The 19835-nt window shown below is 42.2% G+C and overlaps 1 protein-coding gene across 1 annotated transcript; it reads right to left on the bottom strand.

The window, feature by feature from the left end:
• Positions 1-10551: 10551 nt before the first annotated feature.
• On the bottom strand, positions 10552-16654 carry LOC139311954 (zinc finger protein 850-like). Its single transcript, XM_070936476.1, has 2 exons — positions 11950-16654; positions 10552-10898 (listed from the first exon to the last, which is right to left on the bottom strand). The coding sequence occupies exon 1, from the start codon at positions 16612-16614 to the stop codon at positions 14296-14298; it is 2319 nt and encodes a 772-aa protein (XP_070792577.1). The 5' UTR covers positions 16615-16654; the 3' UTR covers positions 10552-10898; positions 11950-14295.
• Positions 16655-19835: the final 3181 nt, after the last annotated feature.

Genomic DNA, 19835 nt, shown 5'->3' with positions numbered 1-19835 from the left:
CTTTAGTGTCTCAGGTCCTGGGAATTTCTAATGAAACTTTCACACAATCTGCACACTCATGTTTTCTCATTGTGGCGAGTCCTCTGATGTATCTCCATGTTGCCATTCTCACTAAGACCTTCCTGAGGAAGCATTGTCCAAAAATATGGACAATGCTTTGTTTAGTGGTGCTTCCATTTAAGCCATTTAAGCCATTTTCTTCCTGACAGGATGTGCCCTGCATTCCTGTCTCCACTCCGTGGCTTTACTATTGACCTTTTCCTCCCCACTGACTTCCAGATATTTCTCTTTTTTGCTGATTGAAAAATAATCTCCTTTGACTTTTCATGTAATGTATCCTTCAGTTCTGCATAATCTGCTTTTTCAAGCTTGAAATCTTTCTTGATTTTCTCTCTTTTGCTGGAGGAGGAGGAGAAGAATTGTGTGATTTTCTGAAAGAAATGGAAAATATTTTGTTTTCCGGCTTGATTTTCTTCCCTTTTCAACGTTGCTTGTTATTTACAGTTTTCCCGAGTGTTGTTATTGCCATCCTCTTTGTCTGTAGGATTCAAAGAAAAGTGTAACTTTTATTGTTTATAAAATGGTTAGAGATGTGAAAAAAGAAAAAAAAGTATATATTACAATGAAAAAGCAAATATGCCCCAAAGCTACATGTATCCACATGTATACATGGAGAAAATCTATGTCTTTCAAGCCTGACAAAATGTCCCTAAATGGTTTCAGTCAAATCTTCTGAGCTAAATTTAGAGATGTGGGGGCTTTAACTGATGAAATGATTCCAAAAGCCTCTGCAAGCTTTGAAGTACCACTTTTGCTCATGGAAGTCCTCAGCTGCAGATAACAGCAGAAAATACTGCCTACAACTCTTCTGGTGACATCCTTATTCAAGTAGTCCTCACAATTGGAACTGATATTTGCATCTCTAAGCAGCTCAATCATTAAGCCTGATGTCACATAACAGTGCCAACTTACATCTGTTCCTCTGTAGTAGTTTAGAAAATTACTGTGGGACTTCCGGCTGTACTTCTGGCACCTTCGGAGCAGGAACTGCAACCTTCATGGTCCCGTTACAAGCTCTCTTTCGAGGGCTGAAATGTGAGCCAAAGCCATTCTGGAGGAGTGGTGAAGTAAAGGGAGAAAATACTTTTAATTGCAATTTGACCCCAAAAAATCAAAGGGAATATACATTTAGAGATATTTGTTAAAGCAGCGACCAGGCATCCAGAAAAAAACCCAGACATTAAAGAAGAATTTTTTTTTTTAAATACAAATAGAAATCTGCATTTTGAAAGAGAAAAGGCATGACATGGCGAAGGCATTTTAAATGTTGGAATTATAACTACAAACTTTTGTTTCATCATTATCGCTCATTTATTGGATTTACAACTTTAAATAATTGAAATTGGATTTTTTAACAATAAAGCAGAGAGGCTGGGGTAGACTGAAGTGAGAGCGCCAGCTGCTGATAAAACATGAACTAAGCAACTTTGGAAATAACTAGTTAAAAAGACTGAAAATACTTGTTGGATAGGCTTCTAATTTAAGACCACTGGAGATTTAAATAAAAGATTCTTGAATATTACTGAACATATAAAAGTGACTTGCAGAGGGTGGAAAACTCCCTGGTGCACCAAGATTGAATAGACTGTGTATTGATGAAATATTTAAAAACTGTGGTCTGGAAATCTTGTAAGCTAAACGGATTGGAGTCATCTCAAAGCACTAAGGAACTACTTGGTCACATGGACCAACTGTTTGATTGCGTAGCTGAAAGACTGGAAAATATAACGCAAGAGATCATGAGCAAAAATTTGGATAATGAGAGGGCAATGGAGTTATCAGAAGACATGGGAGAGAAAGCAGAAGTGAGATGCCAACAAGATGAAGATAACAAGAGATATCACTAAAATTAATAATGATTAAAAATTAAAACACCAGGGAAATAATGTAAAAGTTTTTAAGAGGGAATGGGAGAAACAGGAAGAGAATTGGGGAAAAGAGAAGGGGCATGGAATAGATAGTTTCAAAATCAGACAGAGGGGAAAGGTAGAGGGAGGAAAAAAACCTACGTTATATAATGTAGAATATATAAAAATATATTCTACATTATAGAATATATAATGTAGAATATAAAAATCTATATACAGAATATAGATTTTGAAACAGAAGGAGAAAAAGGCTTAAAAGAAGAACACCGGAAGCAAGTTTAAGAAAAAAAAAGACTAAAAACTTGGAAGCAGCCAAGAGATGATGGATAAGAGGGGTAAAAAGAGTAAAAAATTATTGTTGAATATATATGAATAATGTACACCATTATTAGAATTATATAGGTTGGAAAATTACTTTGTAAATTAGATAACTAGAATTTGTATGAGGGTATTATTAAATGTGTATAAAAATGTGATTAGCAATGAAAAGCTAAAATTAAACAATTTGAGATCAGACAATGAAAGAACATATTTTAATGAAAACGTGTATAGATTCTAGAATTATAAGGATTGAAGGATTGGAAATAATATGAAAATGAATAAATGTACATTAAATGTTTGAATGATTATGGTTGGAAATAGAAGTGTATTCTGAAATATTGAATAATGAAAGAAAGAGGGATCACGCCTTTGAATATTAGAGTATGGGAGGGGGGGAAGTTAACATAGAGGTAGAAGTAAGAGGGGAATAATAGTAAAAAATAGACACAAAAATGTTACAATGAATGGAAGAACTATGAGAAGGTTTAGAACTGAAGGACGATAGTAAAGATTATGTGTTAACAAAATGAAAAATGAAAATGAAATGTAATTATTAGGAATAATAATGTTATGTTTATTTGCATTGAAACGTATGATACCCAGATACCACACCATTCACACAATAGATATATAAAATTAAAAATAACAAACTTGGAAAAAAAAATTCTTAGCAATGCAAAGGACTATCATCAATTATATCGTGAAGTGCTGGGGATAGATTTTATGACTTTCAAGCCTGACAAAATGTCCCAAAATGGTTACAGTCAAACCTTCTGAGCTAAATTTAGAGCTGTGGGGCTTTAGCTGATGAAATGAGCCTGATTATTTATTTATTTATTTATTTATTTATTTATTTATTTATTTATTTATTTATTATTTATTTATTATTTGTTATTTATTTATTTATTTATTTATTTATTTATTTATTTTAATTTTTATATCGCCCTTCTCCCAGAGGACTCAGGGCGGTGCACAGCCAACAATAAAACACACCTATACACAAAATTTAAAAACAGTTTAAAAACATATTAAATAATTTGGCCCAATATCATTAAAAAAGACAACCATTAAAATACATGTTTAGGCCAGCCCAGCTTGTTGGAACAGTAACGTCTTGAGGGCACGGCGAAAGGTGTTATTAGTCATTATGTCACGTGATAGGGCCAATTTACATCTGTTCCTCTGTAGTTGTTAAGCAAATTACTGTGGGTTGTTAAAGGAAATTTCATATGACTGTGACTTGCAATTTACTACCAGTATACCCACTGATTTTGCTTATCAGAAGCTAGCTGGGGAGGTCACAAATGAGGATCATGAGTGTGGGATGCTGCCGCCATCATAAATGTGCAACTATTGGCAGAACCCGAGTTCGTGCAACTTCTTTTCCTGCACCTTCAAAACCACAGTCACTGCTGAAGTGTGGTCCCTGAACAAGTGCTAGGATTACCACAAATTTTGTGGACCAGGTGCACATCTGCTTCTACTGTGCCATAGTAACTTTGAAGGCTCAGGGAAGAAGTGGTAAGTGAGGACTACCTGTGCAACCAAAGATGCCAAAAGGTCCTCAATTGCTATTTCTTAGGAAGTGCTGGATTAAGCACATTTGAACCTGGTTATAAAACATGGATGGTGGGACAGGAAATACCATACTTATTGGCAAGACATGGAAATAAAAAAACATTGATCGGTTGAACGGTGTTCCAATACCAGAAGAGTTCACATAAAGAAGAGGGTGTCAACTTAGTTTCCGAAGCACTAGAAAGCAAGACAAGAAGCAACGGATGGAACTAATCAAGGAGAGAAGCAACCTAGAACTAAGGAGAAACTTCCTAACAGCGAGAACACGTAACCAGTGGAACAGCTTATGTTCAGAAGTTGTAGGTGTTCCATCACTTTTAGAAGAGATTGCACAGCCATCTGTCTGGAATGAGCAGGGGATTGGGACAGAAGTTTCAGCTCATTCCAGTGATGGACCACCCAGAACCATTCCCAAAGAATCAACCTCCACTTGAAAGAGGCTTTTTCAATCTTCCCACCAGCAGAAATTGCAGCCACCGGTTTCCCAGCCTGCAGCACCAGTGGGCTTCCATTTGGGGAGGAAAGGAACCTGCAGCAGCAGCAGCTGAGAGGCTTCAGCCCAGTTGCTTCTCCGCTTCCAGGCCGTGGAGGGAACGGAACAGCCCGACTTGCTCCCGGACTCTCCTCCCACCTGCAGCCCTCAACTCACCTGCCAGCTGCTGCTTCGACCCTGGGAAGAGCACAAAAGCCGCTCTGCACACCAACTTCCTCCCATAAGTCTTCCGGAAGAGGAAGTTGCTCTGCGCTTCTCCTCCCATCCCATCCTTTCTAGCCATACAGTACTTGATGGTTTTAACTCTTTAAACTCAAGAGTTTAAATTTAGAGCCCGCCTACTGTATTGTCAGCTTTCTAGGCACAGATGTTGTCCCCTTGTCCTCCATTTCCCGATAGGAAACCTTTGTCCCGTCTCTACCTAAGGCGTGTGGAAGGTGTTTTCACTGATTAAATGCTATCAAGTTGTTTTTCACTTCTAGCAACCCACTTTTGCAACTGAACTGTGATGTGCTCAGCTATTAATCTGAATAGAACAGAATATAATTCTTTCTTGGTCAAATGTGATTGGACACAATAAGGAATTTGTCTTTGTGCCGAGCTCAAAAGTTAATGACTTTTACAGAGTTACAGAATCAGCTTTCTTGGGGATGTCTCTCAGTGGAGATCAAAGCCTCTCTACACCCTAAATCTTTATGACTTATTTAATGTGGCTCCCAAGGATTTAGGACGAGGCACCAAACTCTCCAGGGAGACAGCTTCACTCTTGCTGGCCAGGGCTGCATCCAGGGGCATGGAGGATAAAGCTTGATTCCTGAAGGAGGGAATTGTATATCTGTTAATGTTAAATGCCATGTGTAAACTCTGTAAATTTACTTGCGGGGAAGTCTCCATTAGGTCACAGATAGAGGAAAATATGCAGCAGGGCCTAGAAAATGAGGACTAAGAAAGAGGGGACAATTGTCAATATAGAGTAATGAAGATATAGTAATTTTAGATGGTGATAGTGGCATTTTAGCTATCGGATCTAAGCTCTGTTCTATGGAGGATGCTGCAATATAAGAACTTCAACATATACAGGTAGTCCTCAACTTACGACCACAATTGAGCCCAAAATTTTTGTTGCTATGTGACTCTGGACACTGCAACTGTCATAAATATAAATCAGCTGTCAAGCATCCGAATCTAAATCACAAGACCATGGGAATGCTGCACACAGTCATAAGTGTGAAAAATGGTCATAAGTCGCTTTTTTCAGCGCTGTTGTAACTTTGAACGGTCACTAAATGAATTGTCCTGAATAACTGTCCTAATATCTGCCTTCTTCTGGGTCGCTTACAGCAAGCTTTCTTCGGATAGTTGCCGTCAGCCACGGTTACCTGAGCTTCTCTCCAAGTGCCCCAGATATCCGGGAGCGATTGAAGAGTCCGGGATTTAGGAAGCCCGGCAATCTGATTGATTTTAAAAGGAGAGCAGATCTGTTGTCAAGGTTCCGACAGATGCCCTAATTAACTCATGAGTCTTGAGCCAAGTTTCAAAAGGAATCCAATGATTTATTGGATTTATTGGATTTATTGAATTATTAGGAGCAGCATGTCGGCCTCTAGGCATCTACTCAAGTGAGGTCTGCTCTGCTGCATGTAAGTTACGGCTCACCTTTGACCCTGTCCCCCCCCTCCTCCTTTCAGTCAATGACATTCTCCAATGAGGTACTCCCAGGGGCTGTAGAGACACACCTCACAACCCGGCTTCGGTAATTCAAAGTTGGAAGAAGGTACTCGTGGAATGTGCCCCCCCTTGCTTCTAATGGCAACTCAAGAGCAGACTAGAAATGCTTTTGCAAGTTGACACATAAATTTACAAGGAGTAATCCTTAACATGGAGAATTTTTAAAACTCCCAACACAAAGAAAAATGCAGGCACCAGTTTTAAAGTATGTGCCACCAGTGGAATACAATATGAGGAGGGAAGGAATTTAGAGCAGCTGACATGTTTCAGCCTCTTGCTTGTCTGCTATTACACCTGGGGAATCCCAAACAGCCCTACTTGCTTCCGGCCTCTCCTCCACCTGTCCACACCTCCCCTTTCAGCTACTGCTTCCACCCTGGGAAGACCAGGAGGGCCATTCTCCCCGCCCACACCCTCTCAGCAGACAACCGGAAGAGGCTGTTCTCTTCTCCTTCAAATCCTCTCTAGGAATCTACTGTTCAAATGTTTGTTTATTTATTTATTTACTTTTAACAATTTTTATTGAACAATTTTTAAAATTTTTGACAATTTTCTTCTTTGCAACATTTCCGCATCAGTATACTTCCACTATATATCCATTTCCCCCCCTTACATCTATATGAAGAAACTGGCAGACGAGATCTCAGAACCACTGAACTATATCTCTCAAAGATCCTGGAGCACAGGGGAACTGCCAGAAGTCTGAAAAAGAGTTGATGTAGTTCCCATCTTCAAAAAAGGGAAAAAAACAGATCCAGGAAACTACAGACTTATCAGCCTGACCTCAATGCCAGGGAAACTTCTGGAAAAGATAATCAAGCAACAAATCATCAAACACCTAGAAGCAAACAAAGTAATAACCAAAAGTAAAAGCCAACATGGGTTTGTCAAAAACAGATCATGCCAGACTAATCTTATTCCATTCTTTGACAAAGTGACAAAATTAGTGGACCAGAGGAATACTGTCGATATAATTTACTTGGACTTCAGTAAAGCATTTGATAAAGTAGACCATAACCTACTACTAGATAAAGTAGAAAAATGTGGGTTAGACAGCATCACCACCAGTTGGATTCGTAACTGGCTGACCAACTGCACTCAACGTGTAGTCCTCAATGGAACTGCATCTACATGGAGGGAAATATGCAGTGGAGTACTCCAGAGCTCTGTTTTAGGCTGAGTATTCTTCAACATCTTCATCAATGACTTGGATGAGGGGATAGATGGGAAACTCAACAAATTTGCAGATGACACCAAGCTGGCAGGAATAGCCAACACTCCAGAAGATAGGCTTAAGATACAGAAGGATCTTGACAGACTTGAACATTGGGTGTTATCTAACAAAATGAAATTCAACATTGAAAAAAGCAAGGTTCTACATTTAGGGAAGAAAAACAAAATGCACAGGTACCGTATATGTCAGTGATGGCAAACCTTTTTGGCATTGTGTGCCAAAAGTCTAAGCGTGCCTGCGCTGTCACGCTCCCACGTGCCGGAACCCATAATGCAATGCGTGCCCCCATTTATGCATGTGTGCACGACAACCCCCACGCTCCCTCTACACATGCGCCCACACTGTGCATGCATGCCCCCCCAATGCGCCCCCCCCACTTTTTCCAAGTGGGCCGGCATACCTCTTACCAGAGGACAACTATCTTCTGTTCAACATTTATGTAAAGCCGCTGGGCAAGATCATCCATGGTTTCGGGGTGAAGTACCACCAGTACGCTGGTGACACCCAGCTGTACATCTCCACCCCGGACCACCCCAACGATGCCCTTGAAGTGATGTCCCGGTGTCTGGAGGCCGTGCGGATCTGGATGGGGAGGAACAGGCTCAGGCTCAACCCATCCAAGACCTAGTGGCTGTGGTTTCCGACGTCCCGATATAGTCAGTTGATGCCATCGCTGACTATTGGGGGCGAATCACTGGCCCCCGTGGAGAGGGCTCGCAACTTGGGCATCCTCCTGGATTCACGGCTGTCTTTAGAAGAGCACTCGATGGCCGTGACCGGGAGGATTTTTCATCAGGTTCGCCTGATTCGCCAGTTGCGTCCCTTTCTGGATTGGAACTCCCTACACACAGTCACTCATGCCCTCATCACCTCCCGCCTGGACTATTGTAACGCTCTCTACATGGGGCTCCCCTTGAGGAGCACCCGGAGGCTCCAACTGGTGCAGAGTGCGGCCGCGCGGGTGGTTATGGGAGCAACATGGCGCTCCCGTGTGACACCTCTCCTGCGCGAGCTGCACTGGCTCCCGGTGGTCTTCCAGGTGCGCTTCAAGGGTTTGGTTACCACCTTTAGAGCGCTCCACGGCTTAGGACCTGGTTATTTACGGGACCGCCTACTACCACAAACAGACTCCCACCGGCTGGTACGCTCTCACAGAGAGGGTCTCCTCTGGGTGCCGTCAGCCAAGCAGTGTCGACTAGTGGCCCCCAGGGGGAGGGCCTTCTCTGTGGGGGCACCCACTATCTGGAACGAGCTCCCCCCGGAGATACAGAGGATCCCGGATCTGCGCACTTTCCGCCGTGCTCTTAAGACCCTCCTATTCCAGCAAGCTGGCCTGGCCTAATTTTCTCCCCCTTTTTTAATTTTTTAAACTGAAATTTTAATTTGTTTTAAATTATGGGGTTTTTTAATTGTCTTGGGCTAAATTATTTAATTTGGTTTTAAATTGTTTCTAACTTTTGTATTTATATATTTTATTCTGTGCCTGTTCACCGCCCTGAGTCCTTCGGGAGTAGGGCGGTATATAAATTTAATAAAACATAAACAAACATAAACAAACTAGGTACCGGCCCGTTCCCTGGTGAGACAGCTGTTCCCTGCCCTGGCGCATGGTGCTGCCAAGATGGCTTGGCTGATGATCAGGCAACTCCAAAGTTTCCTGCTAAACGTGTTCATTCTCTTGCCCATCTTCTTTCCCTGTTTAAAAGAGCTGCGCTTGTAGGGGGGAGAGATCTGACTAAAGAGCTGTGCTTTAGCTGTGCTAAAGAGCTGCCTCCTGCCTTCCACGATCTCCAAAGTTCCTCCCCCATGGAATCCTGGCTTTTTCCTGCCTTCCACGATCTCCAAAGTTCCTCCAAAGTTCCTCCCCCATGGAATCCTAGCTTTTTCCTGCCTTCCACGATCTCCAAAGTTTCTCCCCCATGGAATCCTGGCTTTTTCCTGCCTTCCATGATCTCCAAAGTTTCTCCCCCATGGAATCCTGGCTTTTTCCTGCCTTCCACGATCTCCAAAGTTCCTCCAAAGTTCCTCCCGCATGGAATCCTAGCTTTTTCCTGCCTTCCACAATCTCCAAAGTTCCTCCCGCATGGAATCCTAGCTTTTTCCTGCCTTTCACAATATCCAAAGTTTCTCCCCCATGGAATCCTAGCTTTTTCCTGCCTTCCAGGATCTCCAAAGTTTCTCCCCCATGGAATCCTAGCTTTTTCCTGCCTTCCAGGATCTCCAAAGTCTCTCCCCCGATTGAGTGCCTCCTGCCTTCCGTGCCTCCTCAGATCTTTGCAGTTTCTCCCCCCATTGCGTGCTAGCTTTCTCCTGCTTTTCTGCCACGGAGAGGCATCTGCAGAGGGTAGAACCTGCAGAGATCGGGAAAGGAGCCTGGATTAGCTCAGCAGACTAATGCATTGTAATTTAACTCCAGCTGTCTGCAATTAGTAAGTTCGAATCTTGCCAGGCTCAAGGTTGACTCAGCCTTCCATCCTTTCTAAGGTAGGTAAATTGAGGACCCAGTTTGTGGGGGCAATAAGCTGACTTTGTATAAATATACAAAAGTATGAAGGCTATTGCTTAATGCATTGTAAGCCTCCCTGAGTCTCTGGAGAAGGGCAGCATATAAATCAAAAAAAAAAAAAAAAAAGGCCCTGGCTCCGTTCATGCGTGGCAGAGACCAGAAGACCAGTTGGCCAATTGGAGGTGCGTGCATGTGCAGTGGACCTGGGCTGAGGCAACGGCTGGCGTGCTGGCAGAAAGGGCTCTGCGTGCCACCTGTGGCACGCGTGCCATAGGTTCGCCATCATGGGTATATGTGGTACCTTGCTCAATAGTAGTAACTGTGAGAGGGATCTTGGAGTCCCAGTGGACAACCATTTAGATATGAACCAGCAGTGTGCAGCAGCTGCCAAAAAAGCCAACACAGTTCTGGGCTGCATAAACAGAGGGATAGAATCAAGATCACGTGAAGTGTTAATACCATTTTATAATACCACTTTGGTAAGGCCACACGTGGAATATTGCATTCAGTTTTGGTCGCCACGATGTAAAAAAGATGTTGAGACTCTAGAAAGAGTCTCAGAGAAGAGCAACAAAGATGATTAGGGGACTGGAGGCTAAAACATATGAAGAACGGTTGCAGGAACTGGGTATGTCTAGTTTGATAAGGAGGAGGGGTAGGGGAGACATGATAGCAGTGTTCCAGTATCTGTCAGGTGTGCTTCCTTCAAAGTCCAGGAAAGAATGACCCAAACTCCATGTTTTATAGAGAAAGGTACTTTTACTAGAAATGAAGTGAACGCAACCACGGCTAAGCTGAAATTAAAGCAATAGGCGTGAAAAGTGCATATAGAAAGCATCCCCTCCCACTATCCATAGTAAATCATCCAATCCAAAGGTCTCCCAGGGTCAGGTGGAAGCACGTCTGGCAGCATCATCAATCAGGAATGCCACAACGGTTGACCCGATAGCCACTTCAAGGATTCAGTTTCGTTTCTTCCGAAGCCACGCCCCTCCTCTAGCACGCTTCCCCCCCAAGCTCCCTAGCTCTCCCCCCTCCCGGTTCCTATGGCAGCCAAAGCAGCCAAAATGGAGGCTGACATTCGGCCCCTCTGCAGAAGAGATGTTAGTCCTAAACAGGAAAGAGAAAAAAATGCAACACAGAAATTACGGTTTATCAGGGTATTTTGTATGAAACAATTGTACTTTCCTGGGCGCCTGGACATCACGTTTATTCACTCATTCAGTTTGAGATAAAGGAAAATGTTTCCAGGCCACCAGATATTGCACTTTACCATGGTGTTTCCTAGAGTCTAGAATTTCCTTAACTTCAAAATGTTGTTCCCCTTCTATCAGTATAGGGATCGGGGGAGAACCTTGGTCCGGACACAAAGGGGACGAGTGTTCTGGTTTCAACAAGCTGACATGAAATACAGGGTGTATTCATCTCAGAATTTTTGGCAATTCCAATTCAACTGTTACTGGGTTTATGAGTCTAGTGATTCAGAAAGGACCCACATACTTGGGTCCAAGCTTTTTTGATTTCTGGGAAGTCTATAAATATTTGGTGGAAAGATAAACCCTGTCACCCACTTGGTACACTTGGATCTTTTTTTGTCAACCTGGGTTTTATGTGCTCGATGTGTGTCATCTAAAGCTTTTCGAGTTACTGCCCAAATACCCCGTAGCTGTTCTATCCACTCAATCAAAGAGGGGTTCTGTGGGTCATCCTGTGGTAGCTTGGGGATCGGCACAAACTCCTGACCAGACGCTACCTTAAACGGAGTGAATCCAGTGCTGCTATGTATGGAGTTATTGTACGCCACCTCTGCAAATGGCAATAGGTCCACCCAATTATCTTGCTGGTAATTTACGTAACATCTCAAGTACTGTTCTAACACGGCATTGGTTCTCTCACAAGCCCCATTAGTTTGGGGGTGGTGGGCGGAGCTTAACCCCTGGGCAGAGCCTATCAACTTTAAAAACTCCTTCCAAAAGTGGGAAGTAAATTGTACACCCCTGTCCGAAATTATACGTTTTGGAATCCCATGTAATCGGTAAACATGACGAATAAACAATTTTGCAAGGGTTTTAGCTGAAGGGATTTTAGAACAGGGGATGAAATGCACTTGTTGGGAAAACAGGTCCGTTACCGCCCAAATGACAGTGCAGCCTTCACTTACTGGTAGGTCTACAATAAAATCCATGGATATTTCTTTCCAAGGGGCATTCGGCCTTGCCACACTCTGAAGCAAACCGGGCGGTTTATTGATTACATGCGTCAGTTGTTAGTTGTTTTTGACTTCAGTGGTCACATCAATAGACTTTCTCCATGATGATTATCCCTAACTTTTCTTTTCAGGCCTCCCAAGTATTCACTCATCACCCCAGAAACAGAGCAAGAAGTTTCCCATGCAAAAAGTGAGAACTACGCCAAGGGGAGGGACCTTTCATGGCTGAGGAGGGACTGAAACTTTGGTATCTCCACTCCTAGTCCAGCAACAGCACCTCCCCCCTAACAGGAAACCATCCAGAGACACTCCCTACTACACATTGGTCTCCTCCCCATCAATCACAGGAAGCAGCAGCATGGAGGGTGGTGATGAATGAATGCAAATAGTCCTCATTTAGTGATCAAAACTGTGATGGGCAATTCTGGCAAATCACTTTATTGCAACATTTTTAAGCCTAAAAATGGAAGACAAATAGGTGAAAGAGACAATGATAGTATGGGCAAAAACATTTGGATATAATATAGAACTAGATAACTGGCAAAAACTTTGGGAAAGAAACTATAAATTGACGATGGCAACCTCTTATAAAGAAAACTTGTATAAATTGTTTTATAGGTGGCACCTACGACTGGCAAGTCTAGCAAAAATGTTTTAAAATATGTCTACCAAATGTTGGAAATGTAATCAAAAACTGGGCACCTATTATCACCTGTGGTGGATGTGCCCAAAAACAAACAACTTTTGGACGAAAGTGCATACTTGGTTAGAAAAAATAAATATGGATTTTAAGCCTGTACCATTTTTGTTAGACATAATACCAGAAAAATATGATAAAGGGAATGTATAATTTGATATGGCATGATTTAACAGCAGCAAGAATTGCACAATATTGAAAAAGTGAGGAAACAACTAAGGAAGAAGACATAATTAAAAAAATATTGGACTGTGCAGAAATGGACAGATTAACCCTGAAGATTAAAAAAAAAAGAAGACAGAATATTTTTGAATTTGGGACTTGTTTTATCAATGGCTGGATAAAAGAGCCAGAAATATTACTATGTAAACAAATTGACTGAGACAATATGCTGTTCATTAAGCATGCGTGCACACACAGACATATTCAGCCAAAAAGGTTTCAAATAGGGTGGCTGTGAATTGGGGCCCATTATTGGAAACTACAATGTCCGGCAGGCCGTGTGTGGCAAACAGCCTCTGTAATACCCTGGTAACTGCTTCGGCCATCGTAGTGGGCATCTTAACTATATCTAACCATTTGGAATATGTGTCCATTATTATTAAGAATGTTTGCCCCTGTACCGACCCTGCAAAATCAAGATGCACCTGTGACTGTGCTTTAGGTTTCTCCCATTCATGTGCTGGGGCAATGGTGGTGCCGGTCTGGACTCCTGACAAGGTGTGCACGTGGCAACTCATTCTGTTATGTCTGTGTCCATGCTGTGCCCAAACATAACTCCTGGGTAATGCCTGCATTCTTACAATGCCAGCGTGCCCCCCATGTCATGTTTCTAATATTGATTCCCTTAACGTTTGTGGTACTACGACTCTATCCCCCACAACAGACACTGTTTTTGCACTGACAGCTCATGTTGGGGTTAGGGTTAAAGGGTTTCCATTAGCCCCCCCCATTGGGGGGGGAAGAGAAAGGACTATGGGGGACCCTGTGGAGGAATGAAGGGGCTGAGGGGATACAATGGTTAGGAAAGAGAGGACAGGGTGTCTTAGAGGGTGGGGGAGGCCTAGGGATCACTTTGGCAGCCTAGCTTCCAAGAGTTTTCCCCAATGTTGAGGTAGCCAGTGTTCTGCTTAGCAACTTGCACATTCAAATAATAGTTGCCTCAGGGACAGCAGGGAGATTCAGGTAGTTAAGAAAAACGGTCTCACTTAACAGCCATTACAACATGCAACCGTAATTGCAAGGCCCATAATAGTTCTATCTGGAGGACTACTTTTATGCTGGCTGGGGAATTCTGGGGTTAACATCTGGGTGAAAACAAGATTTGAAACTCCACATATTGGTCCATAATCAACATAGAAAAGCACCATCCAAAATTCCTTTTTGAAGAATTCCACTACTTCTGCAAAAGGAAATATACAGAAGCTTCTGCTGATAACCAGAAAATGGCAGTTAGCCCTTTTCCACTTTCCTTTTCCTTTTGTCTCCACCTACAAATTTAATCCTGAGAAACGTTTGAGTAAAAAGAATCAGGCCAGAATTCAAACAGTCAGTTTCTCACCTACAGTTTGTGAATGGGAGATCACAAATGAAATTCAAGCCTACTCTAAACTCTTCAACTGTTGCTGCATGTGAATTTCGTTGTGTGCTATAAGGGATGATTTACGTTTGAAGTAATGTCCACAGACTGGACATTTGAAAGATTTCTCCATGGTGTGAGTCTTCTGGTGTCTCATGAGATTGGAATTCTGACTGAAAACTTTTCCACAGTCAGGACATTTAAAGCGTTTCTCTCCTGTGTGAGTCTTCTGGTGTTTCACCAGGCTGGAATTATCAGAAAAACTTTTCCCACAATCTAGACATTCAAAGGGTTTCTCTCCTGTGTGAATCCTCTGGTGTCTCATGAGATTGGAATTCTGACTGAAAACCTTTCCACAGTCAGGACATTCAAAGTGTTTCTCTCTTGTATGAGTCCTCTGATGTCTCTTGAGATAGGAATTCTGACTGAAAACTTTTCCACAGTCAAGACATTTAAAGGGTTTCTCTCCTGTGTGAGTCTTCTGGTGTTTCACCAGGCTGGAATTATCAGAAAAACGTTTCCCACAATCTGGACATTCAAAGGGTTTCTCTCCTGTGTGAGTCCTCTGGTGTTTCATGAGATGGGAATTCTGACTAAAACCTTTTCCACAGTTTGGACATTCAAAAGGTTTCTCTCCTGTGTGAGTATTCTGGTGATATATAAGGTAGCAATGCTGACTGAAACTTTTCCCACAGTAACAACATTCAAAGGGTTTCTCTCCTGTGTGAGTCCTCTGGTGTCTCATGAGATTGGAATTCTGACTGAAAACTTTTCCACAGTCAGGACACTTAAAGCGTTTCTCTCCTGTGTGAGTCTTCTGGTGTTTCACCAGGCTGGAATTATCACAAAAACATTTCCCACAATCCGAACACTCAAAGGATTTCTCTCCTGTGTGAATACTCTGATGTCTCATAAGGTTGGAATTATCATTAAAACTTTTCCCACAGATAGGACATTCAAAGGGTTTCTCTCCTGTATGAGTCCTCTGGTGTCTCATGAGATTAGAATTCTGACTGAAAACTTTTCCACAGTCAGGACATTTAAAGGGTTTCTCTTCTGTGTGAGTCCTCTGGTGGTTCACCAGGCTGGAATTATCACAAAAACATTTCCCACAATCTGGACATTCAAAGGATTTCTCTCCTGTGTGAATACTCTGATGTCTCGTAAGGTTGGAATTATCATTAAAACTTTTCCCACAGATAGGACATTCAAAGGGTTTCTCTCCTGTGTGAGTCCTCTGGTGGTTCATGAGTTGGGAATTTCGACTGTAAGCTTTCCCACAATCTGGACATTCAAAGGGTTTCTCTCCTGTGTGAATACTCTGGTGTCTCATGAGGTGGGAATTCTGACTAAAACCTTTTCCACAGTCAGGACATTCAAAAGGCTTCTCTCCTGTGTGTGTACTCTGGTGATATATAAGGTGGGAATTCTGACTGAAACGTTTCCCACAATCAAGACATTCAAAGGGTTTCTCTCCTGTGTGAGTCCTCTGATGTATCACTAGGTGGGAATTATCACTAAAACGTTTCCCACAGTCACAACATTCAAAGGGTTTCTCTCCTGTATGAACCCTTTCGTGTTTCAACAGTGTGGAATTATCATTAAAACGTTTCCCACAATCAGGACATTCAAAGGGTTTCTTTCCTGTGTGAGTTCTATGGTGTTTTACCAGGCTAGAATTATAACTAAAACTTTTCCCACAATCTAGACATTCAAAGGGTTTCTCTCCTGTGTGTGTCCTCTGGTGGTTCACCAGGCTGGAATTATCACTGAAACATTTTCCACAATCTAGACATTCAAACGGTTTCTCTCCTCTGTGAATACTCTGGTGTCTCATGAGGTGAGAATTCTGTCTAAAACCTTTTCCACAGTCTGGACATTCAAAAGGTTTCTCTCCTGTGTGAGTATTCTGGTGATATATAAGGTAGGAATGCTGACTGAAACTTTTCCCACAGTAACAACATTCAAAAGGTTTCTCTCCTGTGTGAGTCCTCTGGTGTATTACCAGGCAGGAATTCTGACTGAAACGTTTCCCACATTCACAACATTCAAATTGTTTCTCTCCTGTGTGAATACTCTGGTGTCTCATAAGGTGGGAATTATTACTAAAGCTTTTGCCACAGATAGGACATTCAAAGGGTTTCTCTCTTGTGTGAGTCCTCTTGTGTATTATCAGGTAGGAATTCTGACTGAAACTTTTCCCACAGTCACAACATTCAAAGGGTTTCTCTCCTGTGTGAGTTCTCTGGTGTCTCATCAGGTGGGAATTATGACTAAAGCTTTTCCCACAGATAGGACATTCAAAGGGTTTCTCTCCTGTGTGAGCCCTCTGGTGGTTCATGACTTGGGAATTTCGACTGTAAGCTTTCCCACAATCTGTGGGTTTCTTTCCTGTGTGAATACTCTGGTGTCTCACCAGCATGGAATTATCACAAAAACTTTTCCCACAGATAGGACATTCAAAGGTTTCTCTCCTTTGAGTTTCCTTTGGTGTATCACCAATGTTCGAATTACAACTGAAATGTGAAAAAAGAAAAGAAGTATATATTACAATGAAAAAGCAGACATGCCCCAATGCTAGAATAGTCTCTTATCTTATTTATGATCACTTACAATATTGATGATTCATTTGATACATGGAAGACTACTGAGATCCATGTTCAAATATCCATTCAAATTCAATTGTTTAGTTGGGTCAATCACAAATTCTTAGCCATGCAAAGGACTATCATCAATCACTGTATATCTTGAAGTGCTGGGGATAGATTTTATCATTGCAGACATATCCCTACGGGGAGAAATACAGATACATTCACCTACACATATATATACATGGCGAAAATCTATGTCTTTCAAACCTGACAAAATGGCCCAAAATGGTTACAGTCAAATCTTCTGAGCTAAATTTAGAGATGTGGGGGCTTTGACTGATGAAATGATTCCAAAAGCCTCTGCAAGCTTTAAAGCACCACTTTTGCTCATGGAAGTCCTCAGCTGCAAATAAGAATAGAAAATACTGTCAACAACCCCTCTGGTGATATCCTTGTTCAAGTAGTCTTCACTTTACCTACCGCAATTGGAACTGATATTTGCATCATTAGGCAGCTCAATCATTAAGCATGATGTTACATGACAGTGCCAACTTACATCTGTTCCTCTGTCGTTGTTTAGCAAATTAATGGGGGATTTCCGGCTGTACTTCTGGCGCCTTTGGAGCATGAACTGTGAGCCCCACGGTCCTATTCCAAGCTCTGTCTTTTGGAGGGCTGAAATGTGAGCCACAGCCTCTCTGGAGGAGTGGTGAAGTAAAGGGGGACTGCCTGGCAGGTCGAGGAGAGCCGCATGTCTCTTCTCTGCTCAGGAAAGCCCCCTTATTCGAAGATAAAGAGCAGCAGCAGCAAAAATATCTGCCACCAAGCTGCGGACAGTCAGAATACGTAGGACTGTGCTGGAGTGGAGAAAGTGAATGGTGTGCAAACTGGAAGAGGGGAAAGGTTAACATAGAGGTAGAAATAAGAGGGGAATAATAGTATAAATAGACACTAAAATGTTACAGTGGATGGAAGAACTATGAGAAGGTTTAGAACTGAAGGACGATAGTAAAGATTATGTGTTAACAAAATGAAAAATGGAAATGAAATGCAATTATTAGAAATAATAATGTTAAGGATGTGGATTTACCTCCCTGTATTACAATCTCTGCACAAGAACTGGACGTCGTCCATGACTTTATGTACCTCGGCTCAGCTATCTCTGACACTCTTTAGATACTGAGCTGAATAAACGTATGGGTAAAGCGGCCACCATATTTTCCAGACTTACAAAGACAGCATAGCTTAATAAGAAGCTGATAGAACATACAAAGATTCAGGTCTATGGAGCCTGCATCCTGAGAACACTCTTGTACTGCAGTGAGACTTGGACCCTTTACGCACAGCAGGAGAGAAAGTTGAACACCTTTCATAAACGCTGTCTCCGATGTATTCTTGGCATCACCTGGCAGGCAAAGTTCCAAATAGAGCAGTGTTGGAACGTGCTGGAATTTCTAGCACGTATACACTATTGAAACAGCGACATTTACACTGGCTTGGGCATGTCATGAGAATGGCTGATGGTCAGATTCTGAAAGATCTTCTGTATGGAGAATTAGTGCAGGAAAAGCACCTCAGGGGGAGACCACAGCTGCAATATAAGGATATCTGCAAGAGGGACCTAAAGGCTCTGGGAATGGACATTAACAACTGGGAAACTTTGACCTCCGATTGTTCAGCTTGGAGGCTAAAGACGCAGCATGGCCTTCTCCAATTTGAAGAGACACTTGTTCATTAGGCTGAGGCAAAGAGGCAGTCCCGGAACCAGTGAAATCTGGAGGCTGGGCAGGGGACAGAATATATCTGCCCTCAGTGTGGAAGGGATTGCCACTCTCGAAATGGCCTTTTTAGTCACACTAGATGCTGTTTTAGGACCTCTTTCCAGAGCACAATGCCATAGTCTTTTGAGACAGAAGGTTGCCAAAGATGAATGTTATGTTTATTTCTATTGAAATGTATGATACCCAGATACCACACCATTCACACAATGAGATGTATAAAATAAAAAATAACAAACTTGGAAAAAAACCCAAATTCTTAGCAATACAAAGGACTATCATCAATTATATCTTGATAGATTTTATAGGGAGAGATATCCCTACAGAGAAAAATACAGATACATCCACCTACACAGGTCAGGTTACAGTCAAACCTTCTGAGCTAAATTTAGAGATGTGGGGCTTTAACTGATGAAATGATGCTGAAAGCCTGTGCAAGATTTGAAGCACCACTTTTGCTCATGGAAGTCCTTCAGTTGCAAATAAGAGCAGAAAATACTGACTACAACCCCTCTGGTGAAATCCTTGTTCAAGTAGTCCTCACTTAACCTACTGCAATTGGAACTGATATCTGCGTCACTAAGCAGCCTGATTATTAAGCATGATGTCACATGACAAGGCCAATTTACATCTGTTCCTCTGTAGTTGTTAAGCAAATTACTGTGGGTTGTTAAAGGAAATTTCATGTGACTGTGACTTGCAATTTACTACCTGTATACCCACTGATTTTGCTTATCAGAAGCTAGCTGGGGAGGTCACAAATGAGGATCATGAGTGTGGGATGCTGCCACCATCATAAATGTGCAACTATTGGCAGAACCCGAGTTGGTGCAACTCCTTTTCCTGCACCTTCAAAACCACAGTCACTGCTTAAGTGCGGTCCCTGAACAAGTGCTAGGATTACCACAAATTTTGTGGACCAGGTGCACGTCTGCTTCTACTGTGCCATAGTAACTTTGAAGGCTCAGGGAAGAAGTGGTAAGTGAGGACTACCTGTGCAACCAAAGATGCCAAACGGTCCTCAATAGCTATTTCTTAGGAAGTGCTGGATTAAGCACAATTGAACCTGGTTATAATACATGGATGGGACAGGAAATACCATATTTATTGGCAAGACATGGAAATAAAAAAAACATTGATCAGTTGAACAGTGTTCCAATACTAGAAGAGTTCACATAAAGAAGAGAGTGTCA

This window comes from Pituophis catenifer, unplaced genomic scaffold (assembly GCF_029215685.1).
Source record: "Pituophis catenifer annectens isolate HBS135680 unplaced genomic scaffold, rPitCat1.0.hap2 SCAF_2, whole genome shotgun sequence".
In the NCBI taxonomy this organism is placed as follows: domain Eukaryota; kingdom Metazoa; phylum Chordata; class Lepidosauria; order Squamata; family Colubridae; genus Pituophis; species Pituophis catenifer.
This window is presented reverse-complemented; position numbering and strand designations above follow the sequence as displayed.